The 16,245-nt window shown below is 38.1% G+C and overlaps 3 protein-coding genes across 6 annotated transcripts in view; 2 read left to right on the plus strand and 1 right to left on the minus strand.

Moving 5' to 3' along the window:
• LOC106745691 overlaps positions 1 to 7,917 on the plus strand; it is a 13,450-nt gene extending 5,533 nt beyond the window's left edge. For both annotated transcript variants that reach the window (XM_014621531.1, XM_014621532.1), the window contains exons 3-12: positions 2,200 to 2,559; positions 2,855 to 3,146; positions 4,040 to 4,181; positions 4,373 to 4,566; positions 4,700 to 5,174; positions 5,310 to 5,452; positions 5,658 to 5,849; positions 5,981 to 6,107; positions 6,252 to 7,015; positions 7,107 to 7,917. In XM_014621531.1, the coding sequence (XP_014477017.1) occupies positions 2,200 to 2,559; positions 2,855 to 3,146; positions 4,040 to 4,181; positions 4,373 to 4,566; positions 4,700 to 5,174; positions 5,310 to 5,452; positions 5,658 to 5,849; positions 5,981 to 6,107; positions 6,252 to 7,015; positions 7,107 to 7,271 (2,854 nt within the window). In that variant the 3' untranslated portion in view covers positions 7,272 to 7,917. The remainder of the gene's footprint in view (positions 1 to 2,199; positions 2,560 to 2,854; positions 3,147 to 4,039; positions 4,182 to 4,372; positions 4,567 to 4,699; positions 5,175 to 5,309; positions 5,453 to 5,657; positions 5,850 to 5,980; positions 6,108 to 6,251; positions 7,016 to 7,106) is intronic.
• A 153-nt stretch (positions 7,918 to 8,070) lies between these two features.
• LOC106745693 (dynein light chain Tctex-type) lies at positions 8,071 to 9,433 on the minus strand. Of its 3 annotated transcripts, none has more exons than XM_014621538.1 (4): positions 9,334 to 9,433; positions 8,912 to 8,980; positions 8,606 to 8,771; positions 8,071 to 8,323 (listed from the first exon to the last, which is right to left on the minus strand). In XM_014621538.1, the coding sequence occupies exons 2-4, from the start codon at positions 8,930 to 8,932 to the stop codon at positions 8,175 to 8,177; spliced, it is 336 nt and encodes a 111-aa protein (XP_014477024.1). In that variant the 5' UTR covers positions 8,933 to 8,980; positions 9,334 to 9,433; the 3' UTR covers positions 8,071 to 8,174. The 3 variants fall into 3 exon arrangements, with proteins under 3 accessions (XP_014477024.1, XP_014477025.1, XP_014477023.1); XM_014621539.1 differs by having other exon boundaries at positions 8,912 to 8,953; positions 9,333 to 9,430; XM_014621537.1 differs by having other exon boundaries at positions 8,912 to 9,005; positions 9,333 to 9,428.
• An 861-nt stretch (positions 9,434 to 10,294) lies between these two features.
• LOC106745659 (chymotrypsin-2-like) lies at positions 10,295 to 13,537 on the plus strand. Its single transcript, XM_014621466.1, has 5 exons — positions 10,295 to 10,917; positions 11,170 to 11,326; positions 11,767 to 12,108; positions 12,420 to 12,649; positions 13,373 to 13,537. Exons 1-5 carry the CDS (start codon positions 10,828 to 10,830, stop codon positions 13,535 to 13,537), a joined length of 984 nt encoding a protein of 327 aa, XP_014476952.1. The 5' UTR covers positions 10,295 to 10,827.
• Positions 13,538 to 16,245: the final 2,708 nt, after the last annotated feature.

Genomic DNA, 16,245 nt, shown 5'->3' on the forward strand with positions numbered 1-16,245 from the left:
CCCCCTCGTTAAAGACAGTATATATAGTACTTCGAGAATTACTCCAGTGAGCAGAATGTCCAAAATCGACGCATAAGACAGCTTTACGATATCCTTAAAAGTTCCTTGAAAAACGTCTTTAAAACATTTCGTAACAAATTCTGAAGGATATCTTAACGTTGTCTTGTGCGTCCATCTTGGACATCTTGCTCATCGAGACGAGCGTCACAAAATTGTCGCAGACTTTTCTCGTTCACCGATAAGAGACGTAATAATTACAGCGAAAGATTGAAAATATTGGGTAGGAATTCATAAATGACGATGATTCGCTATTTTTAATGCGGTAAAATCGGTTTTAGATGCTACTTACCTCAAAAGTATTTTCGAAATATAGTACAGTCGACGCACGGAGATTCGTCAACGGTCGGCGGCGGTCGTCACGAACGCTTCGATCGCGTCATTCGCGTGTATGCACCTCGTAACGAGTATAAATTCACGTCTCTATCTCAGGAAACGATTTCGGAATAAATTATTACTGGTATCACTTCTTAACCGCGTACGCGCCACGATTTTCGCGAGTCCGATGCACGAATTCGATCGCGATGCGCGGCGTCTCGACTCGCGTGAATGCAACTAAAAAAACGGTTGGTTAAACTTCTCGCACAGTATGTGCGGCACATACTACTCTAATCACGCCACTCATCGATATACATTACACAAACTTCAAATCGACATACCCGAATTCGTAAGTGTCAGGCCACCGTTATATTAATCGCGAGTATTTAACCACGAAGATTTAACGAGTGATTTGACGATATACCGCTTCCCAGAATTAGTTTTGACTGCTTTTGCAACTTGCTCCGAACGTTTTCCGCGCGCTTTTTGGCGTCCATAGCGCCTCGATTCGGACGAGCTCGTAAGAATTCAACCGCGAATTTGTATCCGACCAATCACGATTCCGAGCTCGAAAAAGAGCGATCTCTATTTGATAACATAACTATTACTTGACATTGGTATATTCTGATATTTACTTCGATAAGTAGGTTAAAGCAAGTGCATAAGCAAAGCAGTTCGGAACAACCGAACTTGTGCATAAGTATTGAATCAATATTTTTGACTCGTTGAAGGTATTTATAAGTATTATCACATCGTCAGATCTTTCCAATTATTATTATTATATCATATGAAGTTTATTACTTTCATGAAGCCGAGATTGATCTCTTAGAATAAATCTTTGCAGGACTTGCCAATTCGCGTGGAAAGCGACGTTATTTGCTTCATGAGCGCTGATTGAATCGACATTTGTTTGTCAGTTTGCGCAAAACCTTCGGAAAACATAAAGATTTAGGGAACATAATATCGAATTCTCCAAAATGATGGAATTTGCGAATCCTCACTTTATCAGGTATGAATTTATTACACAAGCCACAAGGTATTTCAACAGAAAACGTGAAAAATAATTGATAACTAATTCACTTAACTGACACATGTTTAAACATTTTAGAAACGTTTTATTTATCAGGGATTTATTAAGTCAAGCTGCATTTTCTTGATCAGTTCGATCTTGGTATTTGATATTTCAGTGCTCGAGCCAGCTCATAGCTCTCTCGTAGTCTCGAACATTGACATTGCTCAAACCTCTGGGTGTTTCTTAAATTATTTTTTATTATAACAAGGGTGTTTCCATAATTTAAGAATCATGGCCTTGTGAAGCTAATTTTCCTCGTATCTCAAAGATATAATTCTGCTGGTAGATGTTTATGCACCATTTACGATGTAATTATCGGTACGCCTGAAACTTGCTACGTTTGCATAATCAGCATGACGCGATACCTGCGCTTGCTCTGTGATAATCTCTCTCATGAGCATTTCGTTTCCTCAGTTCTGCAGATAATCGTGGCCGGTACGTTCCCTTGCTCGTCTTCAAGTCGGAATCGTGTCGCGGAATTACACCATTTCCGCAGTGTCGCGTAACAGTGAATAAATAATTATGAATTTTCATGTTTTTGGTATGACTCGGTAATTCTCGGTAAATCTGTTCATACTTCAAGCGAACAAATTTCCAATAGAATAATATGATATAATTACATATCGCAAGAGAATCGTATGGATAATTTACAGAGTCTCTGACTCTGTCCTCTCACCTCGATAAAATATTTCCTAGCTAAATCACTCGAGATCCGACAACGATAGGAAGTAGTAACAATGTTCCTTTTTCAGTGAATCCTACCGGCAGGCGTTACAACAGTTTATAGATCGTCGCCGAATGTCAAGCGAATTGGTCACTGATGCGGAGTTCTATTCTTATCAACCCATCAAGCAGAACGGTGAACACCTCTTGCAAAGAAACAACAATCGGAACTGCCACAATAACTCGAAGCAGCGAAAATACTCATCGTTTATACCGGGTGTGTCGCACGTAGAGGCTTCGGAGATCTTCGAGATAGGATGTGTGGCGGGCACAGAAGACCGATATCTCGAGCTGGTTTCTGCGGAATGGCACAATACGAGAGTATCTCTGAAGAGGCACACTCATCCGGCATGTCAGGGTGCGATAAAGGCGGACATAGAAATTCTCACGTAAAGGAAGCCACTCACAAATATTATAAATATTAATCATGTAGAATTGATAGCGTTGTAACTATATTTTTAGACATTTTCAATTTATTATTTTTCAATGTTATCTCATCAATAGATGAAAAGTTATTGATAGATAAATTTCAATATTTATCATTGAGCCAAGTTGTCTCGATATGTTGAAATAACTTTTACATTGAAATCATTTTCATCTGTATCTCTTAGATTGAAACTTGTAAGATATGTTATGCAGTCGTGATATAACATGAAATAATCGCAACTTTGTGTGTGTTACCAGAGAAATTCGGCATCCCAATGTACTATTGTTGATGGCAACGACACATACGGATGAACACGGCCTTGTTTCTATCTTCGAATCGATCAACTGTACGTTGTACAATTTCATACACGAGCAAGGTGAACGAATGGGTGTACAAAATATCGCGCAAGTAGGAATGAAATTGGCGGACGCATTGAAGTATTGTCATATGCGCGGATATATCCACGGGGCGATCAGTTCGCATTGTGTTTATCTTGTACCCAATGGTGGTATTAAACTGGGTGGATGGGAACTGGCTACTTTGGAAAATGTACGTATACTACTACATTCTATCGATTTCTACTATACTATATACTTCCATTCCTAATATATATTTTATACTCCCATTCCTAAATATATATTTTATCTTAAATAAGATCTGGCTCTGTTAGATCGTTAAAATAAAATTATAAGGCCATGAGTGCCAAGCACAATGTTTTAAATAATACCATAATAATAAAACGTTTTAAATAGTCAGATTATTTAAACACATCCAAACCTTTCGGTTATATTTAACCTTATTCTATATATTTTATCCATGCATACACACATCAAAACTACTTTTCAAATATCAATTGCAATTACATTAACGTTTAATAATAATATTTTCTATGAATTCATGCCGCAAACAATTACCGAACAATATTAGTCTTCGAGTACGTATATTGTGTCTTTAAAAAAAAGTACTTACTATACTTTACTATGCTACTATTACTTTACTATACTTGGTGTGATTCACATCTGTTCACCAGACGATAGCGAATGTGCTTTCGCGGTATTAAGGTCAGTTGTCGGCCGATTTAAAAATTTCACAGGTAGAATGGGCTGCAAAGAAGCGAATCGCGTCATATCCGTGATTCCATGACACACCCGTGTTTCACCGACGGAAACGGCCGGCATTGTTTTCGACAAAATGTTCGTTTCTGAATAAATTCGCTGTACCGTGTCGATGTTAATCGGGCGCGCAGCTTGGAACACGGAACTCGCGTAAATCATAATCGCAATTAAATGTGATAGATTGTTTCCTACAGGCAAAAAATAGAGGATGTCGTATTAATGTGAAATCTCATCGATGTCTTATCGCGAGCTATAAAAGAAAAGAGATCGAGAGAAAAAATTAATTAAGTAGATATTGCATTTATCATGAGACATATCACTTTGCAGGACAATACACAACGTAGCTACGAAAAATGTTTGCGAGCGGAGATCTTCAAATGGCAAGCACCGGAATTCTTCTTTGGATACGATCTTTCTACAAAAAGCGATGTTTACGGCTTATCGTTGTTACTTTGGGAAATGGGCACAGGTAAATCGTTGCAACCTCCTTTTATAACAATCCGTTATCATTATAAGAGACTGTTGAAGTTATCATCATATTTTTATCATATAAAGGAATGAAACATTGATTTGGTGGGATTCCGAAATAACAATGCAATAATATAAAACTAATTTTTAAATATAACAAGATAATATAATTAATTTTTTACCATTGTGCAGCGTGTGTACCATGGAGCGGATGTAACCGGCCACACGTAGAATTGCAATACACAACGCGGAAGCGCGGTATCACCGTGGACTTGAATAATTTCCCACCGCGTCTTCAAAAACTGTTGGAAAATGGACTGCAACTTGACGCTGCAAAAAGAACGTTGGACATGGATAAGATACGGAAATCTCTTCATAGATTACTTGTATGTATATTTATCTTAACATGCACTTTGCCTAGAATTCACGCAGCTTTGAATAATCCGAGATTCTTCGAGTGATTTTTGCGTTTGTTCGAATTCGAACTTCGTTATTTATAATTTGTTATTTTATTTGAAGATGTCTGAGGAAGCAGAAGCCACGTATGCGAGCGAATCTGGGATACAGAAACTTGAAAAGAACAATAACATTAAAAACATGTATACGTCGACCCCGAAGATTTCTCCATCTTATGAAAACGTAATGTTGATAAAGAGATTATCCGCCGACAAATTAAATCATATGACAGAGAAGCTCACCAATCGGCTCTACACGTCTACAATGGTACAATGCAATAGAGACTTGGATGAAAATAACATCGAGAAGAAGAATGCGTCTTTAACCGATAATGGTATCGAGAGACTCGCGACTGAAGTACAGAGTACTGATCATAGTATCTGTAGAAAGCATTCAAACAGCGTGAAAGCACCCGAGACCGGCGAAAAATTGCACAACACTACGCGATCTGATATAAAACGATTGAAAGAAATAAATGCGAGTAGAAGGGAACATTTTTTCAATGAGAACAACCCATCGTTCGCTTCTTCAACTCCAAGTACGTATGATGAATACTCGGGCAGCTTGATAATCTTTCATGTAATTGACATGGAAGCTACTCATCGCACCGATTTAATTAAATTCTACTTATAATTATATTAACATAATTATATTGTAACATTTTATTCATCAGATCCAACGCGCGTCAATAAGAATACCGACTATGTATTATGTAAACCAGCTAGTCACGCAACAAATATGGAGCTGAAATACAAAAAGTCACCCGGTGAATACGAAGGGAATATTATAAAACCGTCACACACACTAAAACAAAAGGTATTTTTCTCGAAAAGTAAATTATCGGTAACATACATTAATCAACGTTGCCGAGATATATTTTGTATTTTAACGTATGTCATAAAAATTTAACGTTAAGGAAATATGTACATTAAGTATAAAGTCATGTAATAATTCTAATAATTTAATTATAAAATTTTACTAATTTATTTATAATCTCATGTTCATATTTATTTTGCAATAGATATACACAAATATGCCTGCCAGTATTAAGGATGCGATAGCGCAACGTCAAGTTTTACATTCTGATGTAGAAAGCTTCTACGAGTCAATATTATGGCGAAAGGAGAAGCTAATTTGTTTATCACGAATGGGACGTGAAAATAATAATAATAATAATAATATAAATAATAGTAGCACCCGCATACGCCAATGTGTTAGTTCATTGATATGTATTGATTACTTTAATTATCATTTTTATCACGTATTTTCATATATACGTTATTGAAAACTCCAAACTAATTTTAATATCTATTTTATATTGTTCAATTGATATTGTTTTTGCAGTCTTGGCCATTGTTGCCAAAGTCATATATTAGTGTTACTTGTAATACTGGCGAAATGCAACATCCCAGATCAGGTTCTACAAAAAGTAGTGATACGTTTACTATCGCGAATACGTTTGAGGAAAGAGGTAAATCGAATGAAAAAAAAAAATATATATATATATTTTTTTTTTTTCGTCTCTTGTTTTTTAATCTTTTTTATTAAACTAAAATGTTCTACATAATATCTTGTTATTGACGCGATAAATTAACGTCTTTACTTATAATTACAGTAGATAAGCGTACCAAAGATGCCAAAGAGCCGTTATCAAAAGACACGGAAAGTAACGATACATCCATGGGGGCTCGAAACTTTCCAGGCAACTCATTGAAAAATTTGAAGGATGCCATCGAACGCGCAGCTGAGATTGTACGCTCAGGATCGCAGTACGAAGATTCAGTCCCGTATTTACAAACTAGTTGCAATTCCGAAACTAATGTGAATAACACGCAAAAGTATGAAAGCGCATTCGAAGACCTGTATGAAACGAAATGTGATGACAATAACCAAGAGATCAGTGTTATCGAAAAGTCGTCTGGCGTGAGTCTACCGGACGATTATGCGACCGCGGAAAATAGCACTGAAATGGAACACGAGGGAAAAGTCGCTCGTGATTTTGTAAATTATAAAATGTACGATGCTACGCGTACAAACAACCTTATTTGCGAGACCATAGCGGAGGTGGATTTCAACGAATCCCAAACATCAGTGCACAGTCAACAACAGTTGGAGGACTTGCAAAAGCCAAAACGAGATGAAGGAGCTTGTATAAATAGTGCGTCAAACTCGCGCAAAGCGAATATAGCAGATTTTAATATAGTTCCGACAAAAGCTGCTGATGCGAATACTTATTTGCTGCCGAGCAACATCGTAAGATGCGAGACTTGTAATTTGTATGATTTAAGCGACTTGCGAAGACGTTCTCTGCCCGCGTGTTTGAATCATCTGAAAATTACTCAGAGCCCAGGCTTGAAAAAGATTCACGCTCACAAGAGTGTAAGTACGCAAATTGTCTCAAATTTGATACCTGAGTCATTATACGATAATATATTATCGATATTTCTAATACGTTCGATCTTTGTTGCAGTGTTTGCGAGACAGCAATTGTACGATTGAGGATCTATACATCGACGATGAGTTCGGCAGCCGATTAAACGACAATTTAGTTCTTTTAAACGATGGTTTACAGTCATGCGTTATAGACGACTATTCATATGACGATCAAAATCTACTTCAGACTACGGAACTGTAAATCTCATTGAACTCGTACACACATCTTGTTTAAGTCCATTTAATTGTAAGAAGCTCCATCTCTTTGTTTGTCGATTAATTTATCTTTATTTATTTTATTCCATTCTCCATTCTTTTTTACCATTTTGACGACATAAATAAATGCAAGCGATACATGCCTAATTTAGTATGTATATAATTGTTAATTTATGACCAATGCAATAATTACATTGGAAGTATCGCTTGATTGCGTGGATTGGAAGGATCGCGTGTTTACGAACACAATATAAATAATTTAAAATTATATAAAATGTTTCAAAATAATGTGTACAAGTGAACAAAGAAGTAATTTCATTAGCAAGCGAACTGAGACGAATGTCGAATAATGAATTTTTGATAAATTGTCAATGATGTTATATCATTCTGCTATACATGTTCCTTGAAACAGCTTTGATATGATTTTAAATTATTCGCCAAATATTTTATAGACACATATCTTTATTTTACATAACATACATATCTTGTGCAATAATGACACAAGAATTATGAAGGATATCAATACCTTCTTATTTTTAGTTTGTAAAAAAATTACAATGCATTGGTAGAAAGAATATCAGTTCTCACATAAAAGTAAATATAAAAGCAATTAAATATATTTTACTGTGCTATTTTATGTGTTTTACATTACACCCTATCATTTGTATCACATATCGTGTTAATCCTTTCATTAACTATATTCAATGGCGCGGTAATCTGTGCTCTCCTTTTTCTAACTTTAATTCTACTGTTTTGTGCAAAATATAAAATTTTGTCTAACAAAATTATAATGGAAAATTTTATTTCTGTGACTATTTACTACATCCTGTATCCAGGAGATTAATCCTTTCAAACGAAGGAACTTTTCAGTTTATAGTAACAGATAAATTTAAAGGGCCAATCCAAAAACGGACACAATACAATACATAGTTTTATTTTCCCAACGCACTGTGCAGCTTCCATCTGTAGCATTATCCCAATAACACGAGCTAGCAGTATGCAGTCCAGCTCCATTTTTCTGCATGATTGTACAGGTTACTGAAAACATTTAACATATTTACAAGAGTGTCGAGAAACAATATTTAAAAATAAACATGTACAAGTGAATATCAATGTTAAATCTATAAGATAATGAGCAAAAAATATTAACTATCGCAAGATTATAATTTTCATCATATCTTCTATTAATTTAATTTAAGAGTGATCTTTTCTAGTATTGTTTTAAGATATTCAAAGCTTTCTACATGTGATAAAGTACGTAACATTTTTACTCAGAACTTAAAAAATTATTTTATGTTATTACCAATTTGAGTTACCTACCGATATATTTGTAAGCTTTCTGTAATTTCGTGAGGTTGCCCAAACAAGCCTCTACAACATTTGAAGTCCATTGATTGACTTTGTTGTGTTGATACGCATTACCACCTATTGATACCTCAATTGCTTCTTTGATGATATTGCTGACATCGTCTACCACAAATTGCAGCTGAAATCATAATACACAATATGTAAATTACTTTGAACAAGTAAATTAAAATTTAATTTAACTCTGAAATTTGTGTAACTTCAATCTGTACGTATAATGAGTGAAAGAAATTAATATAAAGAGAGAAGCATTTTGTTAACCTCTTCTTGCGTATCCTCCATTTCTGACAAATATTACAAGGGCTGCTGTTGCACGATCAAGGTAATTTCGGTAGTATGCACAATGCAAAAATTACTTATTCGGTAATTATTTAGTTTAGCCACATCCGCACAAATATCGATGAAATTACGCTTATTCGACGCGTTTTTGCACGAAACGGAAGAATCTGACAGAAAAAAGTGTCGCATGATTTAATACCACGAAGCATGCTCATATCGCAATATTTCATCGGTATGACAGGTTTCCTAACCTGTCAAGTCGTCAACTTTGACGATTAATGACTCACTTCGCGGGGCGGAGCGACACTTTTTTCTTCCAGATTCTTTCGTTTCGTGCAAAAACGCGTCGAGTAAGCGTAATTTCATCGATATTTGTGTGGATGTAACTAAACTAAATAATTACCTTTAATTCAAAATATTACAGCCTTTTTCATAACAATTAGTCTGTTCTATTTAGCTGAACTGGCTGCACTGGTCGAGAAATTTGTGCACACTGAGAATGGGGTCCAACGACACGGTATGGTCTGTTCTTTTTAACTACACTGCCGAACTAGTGCTATAAGTTAAGCCGGTATTACATGCGTCGTACGACGAGCATTGTCGGGTGTGCTGATTGGCTGGTGGATAGGGAATTTCTTCAAGGGTCCTTAAATTTTTCTCTAGATACACTAGAAATTCTCTATCCGACCGCCAATCGGCACATCCGACAAACTCGTCGTACGACGTACGTAATACTCAGCTTTACCCACGTCTACCTGGTCTACCTGGTCCACCTTAGCGCCAAGTGGCATCTACAAGTGAATTCCGATACAACGGAAATTTCAAATCTAATTTCATCCGGATTCTAATAACGCATCCTGTATACAATATACACAAGGTGTCCCTAACTAATCTCGGTACACGCGGTGCGCAGATAGAACGGGTGAAACTGAGCAGAAAAGTCATGTGCCATTTTGCAAGATTCGCAATAGTTAATGAGAGGAATTAATTATTTTGTCTGAGCTAATGATCACACTAAAAACGATTAGATTATGGCAGTATGAAATCACAAGAAATTATAATAAAAATATGTTCTTTCGTTTTATTTCCATGCCTTACGCCGTTAATTTACTGTTAAAAGTTAGAAAATACAGTCTGTATTTCTTGAAGTATAGCTGAATAATTTGTTTATTATCAGTTTCTGTTTCAACGCAACGTGAACGATAAATAGAAAAAGTTGCAGTTCAAAGAGGATACAACTTATGATTACGAAATTTGTTGAGACCAATATTATTTTTCGCGCGTATCATTTCGTCGTACTGACTGGCGGCATTTGTGCACGCAAACCGTTGGTGTGCGCAAAAGCGTCGGGGAGTCATTGTGCGACTTTAAGCGCACTTCAATCAGAGTGCAACGGCCGCTCGACTGGAAACTGCGGAACACTCTGCAACGTAATGGAATGATTGCTAATCAATTCGATGCAACGGTTGGGATTAACAAAAAACAGCAACGCGTTCTCTGCGGCTTAATTCACCGCACGTTTCGCAAAGCCGAGTGCCACTCGCGCGTCGCAACGTGACACAATATGCAACACGCGATAAACTGTTTCTCTTCCTCGGAGCACGGCGCGAAGAAACGCTCGACTAGTTCTGAAACTGTCGTCGTTCCTCGTCAAAATTCAACTTTCCACAATGGATCACAACAAATACGTTCGATAACGTTCAAATCAAGACCTTTCGTTCACTTTTACCGCGATTTAATGAAAGTTTAATGTTATCGTGACTCAAAGAAAATTTCATTCCACAGTAATCCAACGATAGTTTATTTTTTTTCCCGGTTTAGTGAAAGATCTTTCAATTTCAAGAATCAATTTTTTTAATGCTTAGATAGCACAAAGAGTTCAAAAAGAATTCGCTTGTATGTCACCAAATCTGAGTTCATTTTCACCTGCGAAAAGAATTCTTTTCGTGAGAAGCTCTCGTTTTATGAAAAACTCGAACGGAAGCGACGTCTGACAAATCCGCGGCGCGATCCGTTCGAAGTAAATTTGGCAAAGCCAGAAACCACGGGCATCGCATTCTCAGAAAGTGGTTAATGACTCTCGATGCATTTTTACGAGCCGATTCCGACAGGTAGAAGGCATTAGGGCTGAACTCGCGACGAACGTTTCTTTTTGTCCGATCGTCGTGCGAACAGTTTCTCCGAGCCGCGCCTGGCTGACTAAATCATAAATAGCAGCGAGGAGCGTTAATTTTCCCTAGTCCGCTATGGATTATCGCAGTGCGAAGACCTTCGCGTTTTTCCTGATCGTCTCGGCGTCGTGCGGAGATGTCCGTCCTCGGTTGCGACCCGAACACCACGACATGAGAAGGATCCCTGATAAATTCACATTCAGGCACGAGCTTCTCTTGTCAGGCAGTGAGTATGAACAGAACTCTTCCGATAATTGACGAATCCGGCTGCGATAAGCGATAATCTTCATTTGAGAACGCAGAAAAACGCACATAGAGAAAAATCATTCGGAATGACAGCACATTTTTATGCTATCTTAGCAAATAAATGAACATGCAGAGTGTTTCTTAAGTACTGTATTTGAAGAATTATTGATTTTTTGGTATTTTAAGAATTATTGTATTTTGTACTTTAAGAATTATTGATATTTTTAATTTTTCTGGCCATTTTATAAAGAAATGTTCATATAAACATACGCTTATTTTTTTTTTTTTTTATAAAATGACCTCGAAATTAACTTTTAAAATATTGGATGGTACCTAAGAAGCACTATGTATATATATATTTTTTGTTACGAGGGCAGTCCATTGTTTTCTCCTGCGTATATTATTTTTACCGGTGCAAAGCCAGACAGGCAGAGAGGGTAGCTGCCGGAAGTTATGCGAACGAAGGCCAGTTTCCGTTTATGGCCGTCGTGCATCGGCTGATCCACGGTAGAAGAGTGGCGCAATGCGGTGGCACTATTGTATCGGAAAGATGGGTTCTGACTGCGGGTCATTGCGTCGCGAAGTACCCGAAACGGTTCTTCGTGATATTCGGGATCGTTGACAAGACCGGGATAGGTTACGACGTCAACAAGGGATCCGGAGTTGCGATGATGACGACGTGGGCCCTGGCGCACCCCGACTACTTCTTCAGCAAGAATGACATTGGATTGTTGCGTATGCCACGAGATATCCCATTTTCAGGTAAAAAAAGCAAATGTTCACCAATGTCGAATCGATCGCGCTACTAATGAGCATGTCGATGAGAAAAGGCCCGAAACACACGTTACGATTCAAAGCGATTCGAAAGATTGGAGTAGCCTCTCATAAATGATAATACAATTGTACTTTAGAAAGAGAACGCGAGAGAAGATGCGCACCGCGTTACGGAAGGGGAGGAAAGTATCTTGAATCGTCTGAAATTGAAGTTCGTAAATTATTATAGGGTGTTCAGCGCTCATGAATAATTGCAGAATGGTACAACGACGAAAGTTTCCCCGTGAATTTAATTTCAGACAAGATTCAGCCGATACACCTGGCCGGTCCGGAGGAGAGCAAGATCGTGGTCGACACGGCTGCTTACGTGGTCGGTTGGGGTCGTGACGGTCACGGTAGTCCCGCAGGTACGAAGAGGCTCAAGTACGCTTTGATGCCGTTAATCTCGAAACGCAAATGTAGCGCGTACTGGCCAGTGGACCACAGAAATATATGCACGGTGCCAGGACTCGGAAAGGACGCCTGTCAGGTATATTAGGCACATGACGCAAATTCGCGCTGGCGGTTAAGACGCCATATACATATATATATATATATATATATAAATTTACTGGCAAAATATTGAGTTCTTTCTGCAAGGTTTACGTTATTGGCTGCACCGAATTATACAAATGTTTTTACACAGTAAATATACGCGCGAAAATCAATTAAGGCATTGCTCACACGGAGGAAACAAATTTTGCCGGAACAGCAAACGTTTGTCAATATAACGACGGCAGAGGAAAAATTTGTTTAGACAGCAAAAAATTGGTTTGAACAGGAATATCAAATTAAATCCCGGCTTTAATATCTTTAATATTTGGATATATACGCAGAAAATTAACAGATTGATGCAATATAGCGTAAATGGCGGAGCAAAAGATTTCATGCTTAATGCGTGGACAGTATTAATAAAAATTATAATATGCAGATTATAACATCGATAATATAATACATAATTAAATATTAGGTTAATTGAGTTGATCTCATGTTTTTAAACAATGTTATTTTTGGAAACGTCTAATTTCTCAATGTCCACATATATACTATATTGCATACGAGTTTCAATGTTTTTTTATGTAGGTTTTGGTGTATTTCTTTTTTTACCTTAGTAAGATGTTCCGTTAGCCTTTAATATTTGGATGGGTGTTTGGATGAATTTATCAGTAAATGTTTGAAGTAAATTTGTGCGTTATATTTCAACGTATCTCAGGGCGACAGCGGAGGACCTCTGTTTACAATGAGGGACGATCGGCCACTGCAAATTGGCATTGTAAGTTACGGAGACGCGCATTGTCCGAGTGGTAGACCCGGAGTATATACTAGAGTGGCAGCGTTTGCGGAATGGATTCAAGACGTCACTGGAATAGAACTTTAGAGGGATTTGCTAATAAACAAGTATTATAATACGAGGAAACACTCAACATATATCCCTTCGACATTTGATTGCGAGTGCATCTGTTACTTTATTTTCCAGCGTTTGCAGAAAGAGTGAGAGAGTGAATGAGAGAGAGAGAGAGAGAGAGAGAGAATTAGGTTAATTGTTTTTCTTAAATTTCCCTTTCTTTTCCATATGATTACATACTGCAGTATAGAAAATACATTCCTTTATGCGATAAAAACTTTTTCTCGTTATTGCAAAATTTAATACGCGTATTCTATTTAGGTCGTAATTAAGGCAGAAGATAATTACAAATGATTCTTCTTGATCGATTTGTTATCCGTTAAATGGCTTATTAGCAAGAAACTTTCTTTTTACAAAAGGACTTTCGAGAAGTTTGTTAGAATTAATAAAAGTCTATTTGCCTTGTCGTTGAATCGTACTATTTAATTAGTATTCATGTAGCATAACATTTGAGAAATCGCTTCTACATTATCGATGCTTACCAAGTTCATTATCGACCTTGGCATCTTCTTAATTGTCAGTCCTTTTTTGTACTAATTTTTATTTCACGAATATAGCACGGACACGAACCAAACTACCTCATCGAAAGCGTCGAAAAGTGTATATAATCGATGTGTTTTGCACTTATTTCTTCAGAGGGCGCATTAAAAAAAGCGTTCCACAGACTCTTATGATAGGGTCGCTCTCAAACTTTCCTTCGCTTAGCCAAGATTCAAACCCTTGTTAATCGAGATCAAACTTCATTCAGCTGAGATACAAACCCGTTTGAGGAGAACAAGTTTCTCGATCATTTCGATGATATCGTCTAGATGGCTCTAGGTAGTTCTTTTAGCTGTTTCTTGAAGAATCGATATTTATCTCACACACGCACAAAATAGCGTAAGACTGTTAGTCGTATTTAAATGGTTTAAAATTTTATACATAGATGTATGTGTATATATATCGAAGAACAACATTTTCAAGATAGATTTATTTGTCTGCGAAATAATTGTATTTCTCTCAAAATTGTTGGCTGAAACTTACAGAAGAGTGCATGCGGCTTGCAACGTATTTATACACTGTAAACTATTTAAAAGCACTCGATAAGCTATCGATGCAGAACGATTTGATTCGATAGTATCGGAAGCGACAAATTTCTATCTTCGAACTCGCACTCAGAAATATACCAGCAGCAACGAACAACAGAGCGATACGATATTTCGCCGATTCGTCGCGCCGAACCTTTTCCTCCGACGCGGATCGCCGCGTCGCATTATTCGGCGCGCAGCGTGTTGCGCGCGGTGTGCATATCATATGCTTTAAGCGTAACCGCGCTTCTTTCGACGTGTACGTGGTAATCATGGACGCTGGGTACATTTAAAATGTGATTAAAGCGGTTACGGATGAGAGTCCGCGCGATTGCAGGCCCCCGATAAAAGTGCCGGGGAAACAGAGGCGAGGAAAGGTGATGAGATACGATTTATAATTGTCCGACGGTAAATGCAGAACGGAGTTGTACCGGTGTCTCGGACAGAGCTATTACCGAGACGAAGCGGCTACGGGGGTCTCCTCTGCGGATTTAACCGCCCAGGCACGATGCTCGGCGACGATACGGTGAGATTGCGGCTTCCTGAAAGCAACGGCTGCACAACGCGAGAAAACACGAAGGAATTGCACTCTCGGGTATTTGCCGGTCCGCAAGGAAGACACACGCGCACACACACACACACACAGGTACTTCGATACAGCGACAGAATGATCGCCTCGCTCATGTAAAAATCCAAAAAGAACGCTTGTCCATTCTTGTATAGGTTTTGGGCTCTTTGTTAGTAATATAATTTGACTCAAATGGATAATGATTGTTGGAGGATTAAGATCATTCATGGCGCAATTCTCCAAGTCGGTGAAAATATGGGCAACATTCTTTCCCCACTTCGTTCTAGCTTTCCCACCTGTGGTGGTAATTTTCTTCTCTCGTTCGGCGAGTCACGCTACGAACTCTGATACGAGTCTGAAGAGTCGCGGGGCAGCGAGAGTCGCGAGTGAACGCGATGAAAATAAATACATTGCAGACTGCTCATTATCAGGATCATAATTGGAGCGTTGCCCCGTTCATTAATATATTCCGGATTCTCTTAACTTGGCGTATAATTTGCGATAATTCCGGACCGGTGCGATTTAGCGCGCGGGCGTTTGAGGATGGGGGATGTTCCTTCTTAAACAAAGGCCCCCGTCGCTTTGTGCTTGCGAAGAATTACATCGGCCGGACACAGGGTTAATTCAGCTGATAATACGAGCGCTTTTATGTATAGCGGCGGGCTACCATTTTTATACATTTTTACACGCCAATTTCACGGTCTGCTGAAGCTATGTATGACGCAGTCGTGGCACTCCGCGGGCCCTTCTTCTCCTTCGGCCCGTCCTTCGCCCGGGATTCGTGCAAAAATTCGAGAATCGCGTGTGGGAACTTGAAAATATTATCTAGCACTCCTCTTCGCTCTTTTCACCGGCAAGACGATATGGAACGTGAACATTCCCGGGTCGACATTTTGACGCTACCACGACGCTCAGGCCGTCTAAGTTTCCGCCTACTTAGACGGCTTTTAGATTAATAAAAACTTACTTACTTTGACGATATCGATACTTTTCAACTTCTCTTTTGAATTTTCCATTCTACAGATTGAAATTTCAACATTACCTTC

This window comes from Dinoponera quadriceps, unplaced genomic scaffold (assembly GCF_001313825.1).
Source record: "Dinoponera quadriceps isolate SergipeBrazil2010 unplaced genomic scaffold, ASM131382v1 scaffold1441, whole genome shotgun sequence".
NCBI lineage: Eukaryota > Metazoa > Arthropoda > Insecta > Hymenoptera > Formicidae > Dinoponera > Dinoponera quadriceps.